Source organism: Petaurus breviceps, unplaced genomic scaffold, assembly GCF_028583685.1.
Source record: "Petaurus breviceps papuanus isolate PSGF00001 unplaced genomic scaffold, PetGlider_PUasm1.0 90847, whole genome shotgun sequence".
Lineage (NCBI taxonomy): Eukaryota > Metazoa > Chordata > Mammalia > Diprotodontia > Petauridae > Petaurus > Petaurus breviceps.
Genome location: NW_027187360.1, coordinates 3156239 through 3165846, shown reverse-complemented (window position 1 = coordinate 3165846; position 9608 = coordinate 3156239). Strand labels below are relative to the sequence as shown.

At 42.8% G+C, this 9608-nt stretch overlaps 2 protein-coding genes across 2 annotated transcripts in view; one reads left to right on the top strand and one right to left on the bottom strand.

Moving 5' to 3' along the window:
• Positions 1-9608, top strand: part of ZNFX1 (zinc finger NFX1-type containing 1) — a 474364-nt gene that overhangs the window by 371233 nt on the left and 93523 nt on the right. The gene's annotated exons all lie outside the window — the stretch shown is intronic.
• The window catches only part of LOC138149583 (somatomedin-B and thrombospondin type-1 domain-containing protein-like), a 33976-nt gene continuing 27551 nt past the window's right edge, over positions 3184-9608 (bottom strand). Inside the window, exons 5-6 of the mRNA XM_069072758.1 lie at positions 4463-4639; positions 3184-3603 (exon numbers count right to left, since the gene is read on the bottom strand). Of these exons, the coding sequence (XP_068928859.1) occupies positions 3486-3603; positions 4463-4639 (295 nt within the window). The 3' untranslated portion in view covers positions 3184-3485. The remainder of the gene's footprint in view (positions 3604-4462; positions 4640-9608) is intronic.

Below are 9608 nucleotides of genomic sequence, written 5' to 3'. Positions count from 1 at the left end.
GGAGGGACCTTAGAGGATGGAATGTCAGAGCTGGAAAGGACCTTAGAGGATGGAATGTCAGAGCTAGGAGGGACCTTAGAAGATGGGATGTCAGAGCTAGGAGGGATCTTAGAAGATGGGATGTCAGAGCTGGAAAGTACCTTAGAAGATGGGATGTCAGAGCTGGAAGGGACCTTAGAATATGGGATGTCAGAGCTAGTAGGTACCTTAGAAGATGGGATGTCAGAGCTGGGAGGGATCTTAGAAGATGGGATGTCAGAGCTGGGAGGGATCTTAGAAGATAGGATGTCAGAGCTTGAAGGGATCTTAGAAGATTGGATGTCAGGGCTAGGAGGAATCTTAGAAGATGGGATGCCAGAGCTGGGAGGGGCTTTAGAAGATGGGATGTCAGAGCTGGAAGGGACCTTACACCTAGAATAGAGAAGGTTAGAACAGAGAGAATCTTAGAACTCAAACTGACAGTTCTCAAAGATACATTAAAATATGAAACACAGAATGTTAGAACTGGGAGGAATTTCAGACCCCAAGGGACTCTGGTAACTGTCCTTTCATGGATTCACGCTAGGCCAGGACAAAAGGGTCTAATGCAAAGATGAATCCTGGGGCAGAAAGTGATGCTGCTACAGTTCTTGCAACCTCCTCAGGGCATGACAGACCATGACTACCTGAGTACTATAATCCCCAGCCAGTAATTAACAAGCAACATGTTCCGCCAGATTCTACAAGGATACACCCCTTAGGGCTGTCGCTCTGAAAATACCCACCCACACTCTCTCCTCCAGCAGATCTAGACAGTGGTGATACTGGACTCGGACAAGGTGTGCATTCTCTCCAAGCCACCTGGGAAACTCAGGGGAAAGCTGCCTTCCCCAGATCTTCCATTTATCTTCTCTGTCTGCCAGTCTGGGGAATTAGCCTTGTCAATCTACAATAGATGGTCAGGTATAATTCAATGGTTATCTCCTTTTGCCTTAAACTATTGACCTCTTTTTGAAGCCCCCTTAGCTCTGGAAACCCAGGGCAATCCACTCCAATGTAAACATTTTTTAATTACCTACTATGATAGAGGCCCTGTGCTCAGTACTGGGAATACAAAGATGACCATGGCCCAGCTTAAGGAGCTTATAATCTATTAGCAAAAAGGACAAATACACATCTAATGACAATACAATGAAGATGGGGATAAATGCACAGGAACGGTGAAGGCAAAACTATAGGTGATAGATATTCAAGGAGGGGAGAGCTTGCTTCCATCGGGGAATCAGGGAAGGCACCCTGGAGAAGCTTTAAGACAGAGGTGTCTAACATGAGGCCCTATGTACCCCATCATAGAGCCTCAATCAATGTAATCAGGAAACATTTAAATGAATAAATGAATGCATAACAATAGAAAAAAGACAATGATAATACATGGTTTTCAGTTTGGGGCTAGTCACTACAAAATGTCCATTTCACATTAAAATCTTTTTTAAAAAAATCTTTCTATAAACAGTTTCCTCTGCTGTACTGTAAACTCTTTTATCTTATTTGTCGTTATCTTCACAATGAGGTTCTGTACACAGTAGAAGTTCATTACATACTTATTGAATTGCTTATGACCCAAAGATCCCCTAGGAGGCCTTGCTTCTGTGGGGCAGAGGAAAGGCAGGAAGATAGGGTCGGGAGGAAACTGAGTAAGGAGGAAACAATAGGGCTGGGCTCTCAGAGACGTGGGACACAAGGTGGAGACTGAGATAGGAATGGCTGAGGATGAGTCTTATGAGCCAAAGCCGTTTCTGGGGCTCCAAACCTCAGGGAGATTGCTTCCTCTCAACCCACTCCAGTCACCCTTGTTAAGGCTTCATCTCCTCTTGCCTAAATGACTAGAAATAGCTTCATAGTTAGTCTCCCTGCCTTCAGCCTCTGACCCTCACTCTCAGATCTAACTTTACACTCCTTCCAGGTAAGGGCCCTAACGCACCACTGTGATCAATCAGTGCAACCCTATACAAAAACCTTCAGTGGTTGTCATCACCTAGAAAATAAAGTAGGACCCTGATTTCAGACATTCAAACCTTCCCTCATCTGACTCTGGCTGATTTAGCTCTTTAGTCTTGTCTCATACTACTTCCCTTCCTATTCTCTAAATTCCAGCCAAACTGAACTACTTTCTACTCCCCAATCCTGTCCTTCCCTCTTCTGGTTTCATGCCATCCTCCTGTGCCTAGAATGGCCTCTTCTCTCCCATGTTCATGTCCTAAAGCAGTGGTATCAAATTCAAATAATTCAAAAAATAAGCATCCTTTCAATGGTGTATTGGGGACCCAAGGAAGTCAGTCTCTAAGGATGATGTCCTTTCCTTGCTCTAGACATACGATTCATCTCTCATCAGCACTGGTCACTGTGATCCATCTGTAGTGGCAAGCACCCCAAGCGTCCTCAGGGTTTGCAGCTACCACAGGTTCTTGGATCTGCTTTGTTAAAGGAAAGCAACTCAAAATGGGTTAACAAGCTTACTTTAATCAGTCAGACATATATTGTTTACCTTGTTCAGGAGAAAAGGTCAGCACCCTGAACCTCAAAGTATACAGGCATAATTATCAAGACAGAAACATCAAGTAGACAGATTTCCAAACTGTCCAACCATTACATCCATATCCAGTCAACATCTGGGTTTCCACATTCTGGGTTTTTCAAAGCCGGGGGACTCTCAACAACGGCTTCCCAGAATTCAGATCAAATCACAGAACACTTCTCAAAGTGAGTCCCAAAACAAAGCTACACATCAGGGCTTATATAGCCTTCTCCTGGCTCAGAGAATGTAACAACCTTATTGACTCACTGGCCAATCAAGAAGTATCTACTGAAAAACTAGCCTCCCCCACCCCAGGTTTCAGGTGCACATTAGCCTAGGGGCAGGGAAGATCTTTAAAATTTACATTCTTATTACACCATCTTGCCAGCAAGTCCTTGTAGGATCCTGATCTTCTACCTGAAATCAAGCATCAGCTTAGCTCTGATGGGTGTCAGGCAGGGAGGATGGAGGCATCAGGACAGCTAAAAGATTGTGGACCTTCCATTCACTCATTCACACTCATACTCTGCATGCCCCAGTTAAGATGAAGGACTTTGCTAAGAGCCAATATTACTAAGTCTGGTTTTCTTCTAAGCCTATTGGACAGAAAAAAAAAATTGCTGAGCTATAGTTTCTCCAAAACATCTTTATTCTCTACAGCAATATTTCAGGCCACACTGGTGTAAGGAAAAGGGAAAGGAAAAAAAAAAACAACAGAGAAAACAGAAAAAGGTGGGGGTGGAGATTTCCAGTGTTTTTAGGACTGGTAGGGGGAGGGAGGAGGAGGAGGACCTTCACATGACCAGAAGAATGTAAGACAAGGGGTGCTTTCAGTATTGGGGAGGACAAGGTTAGGAGATGGTAGCGTCCACCAGCATCCCAAAGTTCAGAGGCCTCTGTGGGTAGATTAGATAGCACAAGTTCATGCCCCCTAGACAAACAGGAAGCTGTGGACAGCAGGGCAGGAACAGGCTTCCAGCTGCTGAAATCTCTTCCAGGTCCCTCTACAGCTGGGATTGCCAACGGCCTGCCACTGAAGCAGCTGGTCCCTGCAACAAACAAAGCACAGAGCATAAACCTTCAAGGGGGCAGCACCTGCATGTTGGTCCAACCGTCCACAGGGTTACCACAAGGCCATCTGGTTACATTTCCTAGGGATCTACATCTCCCAAGGCTAGAGAAGTTGGAAATATACCAACAAAGAGTCTGAATTGCAGAATCACAGAATAAAAAAGCAAGAACATCAGAGATAGAAAGAGCCTCAGAATAAAGAGTGTTGAAAAGAGAATGTCAGAGAAGGAGCAGAAACAAAAGAAAGGAGAAGGTCTAAAATGGAAGCAACCTTAGGACAAAGAACACAGAATGTTAGAACAGAAGATATTGGAGTTGGAAAGGGGTTTTAGAACCTAGAATCTTAGAACTTAGTATACATTCACTGTTAGAACATAGACTCTCAGGGTTGGAAGGAACCTTAGGATCACAGCTCTAGAGCTGGAAAGAAGCTCAGAAGCCAATAGTCCAATGCCCACATTTTACAAATGAAGACAATGAAGATCAGGGAAAGTCACACAGGTGAAATTCCAGTCTCCCACATAAAAGAGGAGCACCCCCTACAACTTCCCTGAGAGACAGACATGAAGCATGAGTTGAATATCCAGGAAATGGTCATTTCACAAGTCAGTGAGTTCCACCATTAGACAGCTCTAAACATCAGTTCTTGCTAACAGTGAGCCAATATTCGTCTCTCTGTAACTTGCATCCATAGGCCTTGGTTCAACCTTCTGGTACCCTCCTTTTATCTAGCTCACTATAAACCAGGAGAGGTGAATTCTCCAGCATCACACACACACACACACACACACACACACACACACACACACAACCTAGTGCCAAAGTACAGACTCTCACCCTCTGGATCCTTTACCATCCCCATAGCACCGAAGACTTCTCATATCCAGGGCAGGTGGCTCACACAACACACAGACCGTATGCCCTTGGGTGAGGTACCTCATCCACTGAGTGAAGGGGGCCCTTGATTGAAGGCAGCCCACAGTGATGGTCACAAGCTGGAACATGACACAGTACCTGTGGCCAACATAAAGAAACACACATACATATAACCATATTTACTAGCAATAACAGAATAAATTCTGAGACCATTCCTACCTCCAGCCCACCAACCAGACAAAAAAAAATCTTTGTTATGCTCCTGCTTCCCCACTGGGGCCCCTTCCTCCCACCTGCCTATATCAATGTTCCCCACAAACAACCTAATCTTGTGTCCCTTTTCCTATTAATCCCTGCTAAAGTTAGTGTACTAAAGTTAGTGTAAAGAGAGTGTACTATGCTCACCATGGACCCAAAATAGGAAGGGGTACATAGAACATAAAACACATAATGTGAGAAGCAAAAGGGACCATATAACTGTGAATATGTTGCATTTCTCCCAGTAGAATGCCAATATCCACCTCTACCCCTACCCTGACCGTTGCCTCGAGGGCAGATGCTCTCACTTTTGTGTTTGTATTCCAGGACCTAGCAAGTGCCTGGAACATGTAACAGGAGCTTAATAAAGACTTGTTGATTGGCTGATAACATGGAATATAGGATGTCAGAGCTGGAAGGTACCCTAGAATTTAAAACATTAGAAATGGAAGGATCTTAGGACATAATAATAATAGCTAGCAATTGCATAGCACTTTAAAGTAAGAAAAATACTTCACATATTTTCTTGTTTGACCCTCACAACAACCCTGTAAATTAGGTGATATTATCATCCCCATTTTTACAGATGAGGAAACTGAGGCTGATAGAACTTAAGTGATTTGCCCACTTAATGTGATCATACAACTAATAAGTGTCTGAGTCGGGATTTGAACTCAAAAGTCTTCCTTACTTGAAGTTCGGCATTCTGTCTACTGTGCCACTAGCTACCAGCCTCCGATTCTGTGTATAGGATAGAAAATGTTATGAGCTGGAAGAGATTTCTAACCCAAACCCTTGATTTTACATATGAGTAAACTGAGGTCCAAATAAAGAGGAAATTATTTGCCCAAAGTTATGCATAGTAGCAGCAGCAGAGCTAGAGCTGAGTCTCTAGGTTTTAGTCTAACGGTCTTTTAGGATGTTTCCTCTTCCCCTAAGTCTAATCTCATTCATATTTTCAAGACTTAAGACTCAAAAGTGTCAAAGAGATAAAGTTTAATTGTGTAATGTTAGGATTGACATTTTCAGCCTGGGTGTCCTGCCCTCCACCCATTTGTTCAGTAGATAGTTGGGCAGCAAAGCACCTCACAATGCTAAGAGCATAGTATTTAGAACTATTGGATGATTCAGTCTAACCTCTTTTTACGGAAAAAAACTGAGAGCCAGAAAACTAAAGGTTACACAAAAGAGAGTATGGTGTAATGAAAAGAGGTCTATACCTGGAGCCAGGAAAGATCAGGTCTGAATTCTAGCTCTGCCATGTACCAGCAGTGTGACTGTGAGCAAGTTGCTTTATCCTCCAAGCCTCAGTGGCCCCATCTGTAAAATGGCAATAACAGTATCTATACTGTGTTCCTCACAGGGTTGCTATGAAGATCAAATGAGATGATTTATACAAAACACTTTGTAACCTTTCAAGTAATTTATAACTGACAGCTATTATTATTTTAAAGTAGTAAAGTCATAATTTGAACCCAGCTCCTCTGACTCTGTATCCCATGCTTTTCTCACCAAGTTACGCCACCTTGAGGTGGACTGTACTTGCAACCCCCACATCCCCACAGATCTTCATGGGGAGACTCCATTCTCAAAAAAAAAAAAAAAGGTCATTACTGCTGCTTAACCAACGCCACCACTCATTGCCATTGGGAAACCTGAGTGTTCATACAAAAAGAAGCATCTACATTGTTGGTCTCTAACCATTGTTTTCTGGGCTTCCCCATTTAAAAAATGGAGGCATCGACCCAAGAAGAGACAGGTTTGCCCAGCTTTCAGTAACTTTGCCATATAAAAATTTCCAATTAGGGAAGTGATGATTCAATTTATAAAAGGATGCTTTATTGTAAAAAAAAAAAATTCCACTGGATTCCTTTATCCAAGAAGCTGTCTTAAGGCTCCTAAATGTAATTCAATTTACAGAAGTTCTATTTGCCTTCAAGTTTGTGAAGAACTATTGAGGGGGGAGCAGAGAGAAGATTGGCAATATTGCCCTCTGCTGGGGAAAGAAGGAAACTGCCCTCCTCACTAATGCACCTGTGACCATGTGCATCTGGTGCCCTCTAGTGACAGCAACCTCTGAGGAGCTCAGAAATAATGGAGTTGCAGTTTTTCAGCCCTTTCCTAAGTCACTGGCTTTGGGCTGGGGCTGGACAAGGTTCCCAGGACTGCCCCAGTCTGTGCTGGAGAGTTGTGGTGTCAAACTCAAACAGAAACACAGGCCACTAAACAATGCATAAGTATCCCTGCAGGCTGTAGAGTAACTTAGTTTTAAAATGTAACACTATCTGTGTTCTACTGTATTTCTGTTTGCTTTGTTAAATATTTCCCACTTAAATTTTAATCCTGTTCAGGAGTACCCAAGAACATTTTGGACAGCATGTGTGTGGCCTGTTGTCCATGGGTTCAATACCTCTGATACTGAGCATTCAACTAAAGGAAATTCAAAGACACCCTCCCCAAAGCTGGCCAAGTACCCCTCCCCAGGGAGCAAATAACGTCTTTTTTCATGGGAAAAACGACAGTCCTCTAGCTCTCACCTTGCCTCTTAACTCACTGTGTGACCTTGGACAAGTCATTTCTCCTCTCTGGGCTCTAATTTCCTCTTGTAAAACCAAAAGGAAGTAGGGATTGCTAATATTTGGAATCAGGAAACCCGGGTTTGATTATGGCGCTGCTATTTACTTTTGGGTGAACACACTTTTAAAATGCAACATTTAGTCCAGAGGGTCATTCTGCAGGAAAAATAAAGGGCTTCCTGTTCTAGAACTGTAAACTGTTACTGGATCTATGGTCACACGTGTTGGGGAACAGTCAGAAATAAGAACAGAGATCAGTGGGGGCTCTACAATGACCATATTTTTTTTTTAACTTTTATTTTCAGTTCCAAATTCTCCTTTTCTTTTCACCTCCTCCCACACTCACTGAGAAGGCAAGAAAAGTGATATCCATTATACATCTGGAGAACGAGCATACCTTCTTTTTTTTTTAAGAGGGCAATTGGGGTTAAGTGACTTTCCCAAAGTCACATGGCTAGTAAGTGTGTCAAGTGTCTGAAGCCGAATTTGAACTCGGGTCCTCCTGACTCCAGGGCCGGTGCTCTATTCACTGCACCACCTAGCCGCCCCAAGCACACCTTCTTAACAAACATTTGAGACCTATACCTGTTAGCACTCTCCTCAGGAAAACAACAGCTGTGCAGATGTTGTATTTAATTCCCTAAGAACATATTGCTTTCCCCAATAGAAGGTAAGCTTCTAGGGTGGCTAGGTGGTACAGGGATTAGAGCACTGGCCCTGGAGTCAGGTGGACCTGAGTTCAAATCAGACCTCAGACACTTAACACTTACTAGCTGTGTGACCTTGGACAAATCACTTAACCCTAATTGCCTGGCCTTCCCCCTTCCAAAAAAAAAAGAAAAGCCCAGCAATAGAAGGCAAGCTCCTTGAGAGTAAGGACAATTTCATTTTTTTGTTATTCCCTGTCCCCAGCACAGTGCTTATTTGGCACATAACAGGCACTAAATAAATACTCTCTGGATGGATTAATAAATGAAGAGTATTTTTCTCACTAAACCTCATTAGCAGAATCCTTTCTTTTCCTGAAATCAGGAACAACAATAATAATATCTAATGTTTACATAGAGTTACTATGTGCCTGGTACTGTGCTAACCACCTTTATAATTATTATCTCATTTGAGTCTTACAACACACCTGGGAGGTAGGTGCTGTTATTATCCCCATTTTACAGATGAGGAAACTGAGGCAGAGACCAAGAGATTTGCTCACTCATACAACAAGTGTCAGAGGAGGGATTTGAACTCAAGTCTTCCTGGCTCCAGGTCAACCACTCTATCCACTGTACCACCTAAAAAGTGGCTAACAGTAATGATTACTGCTATCTCCATACAATACTTTCCTTACAACAACCTTCTGAAGGAGGATGTGCAAATATTTTTATTCCTATTTTGCAGATGAAGAACTTTGTTTTCCTTTTTTTTTTCCTTTTGGAGGGGGGAAAGGCAAGGTAATTGGGGTTAAGTGACTTGCCCAAGGTCACAAAGCTAGTAAGTGTGTCAAGTGTCTGAGGACTGATTTGAACTCAGGTCCTCCTGACTCCAGGGCCAGTGCTCTAATCACTGTACCACCTAGCTGCCCCAGACGAAGAACTTTGTAAACTCTAAATGCTGTGAGTATGGATTGTGATCAATTAATAGGACTTGACTCCACTTTTAGATATTCTCTTTTCACTTCATGACCCTTTTAGAAAGCATGGGCATAAATAACAACAAATAAACATTTGTAAATTGCTTTAACATTGTGGAGTGAGTCTTAGAGCAGAAAGGGACCTCGGAATAGAATTATAATAGCAATGACAACAATAATAGTAATTATATATTATGTCATATGATTCTCAGAGCAACCCAATGAGATAGGGGCTATTATTATACCCATTTTAGAGAAGAGAGAAATGAGGATGAGAAGAGATTAGCCCATAATCACAAAGCTAGTAAAATATCTGAACTGAGATCCAAACCCAGTTTTCCTACATCTCCAATCCAGTGCACTTTCCATTTTGGAGGAGATTAGATTTGATTCAGTCGAAAACAGGGAACCCTGGAAAGGTTTTCAAGAAGAGCAATAACAACAGGGGCCACTAGGTGGCGCAGTGAATAGGGCACCAGCCCTGGAGTCAGGAGATCCTGAGTTCAAATGTAGCCTCAGACACTTAACACCTACTAGCTGTGTGTAACCTTGGGCAAGTCACTTAACTCCAATTGCCCTGCCCTCCCCCCTGCAAAAAGAAAAAGAGAGAGAGAGAGAGAGAGAGAGAGAGAGAGAGAGAGAGAGG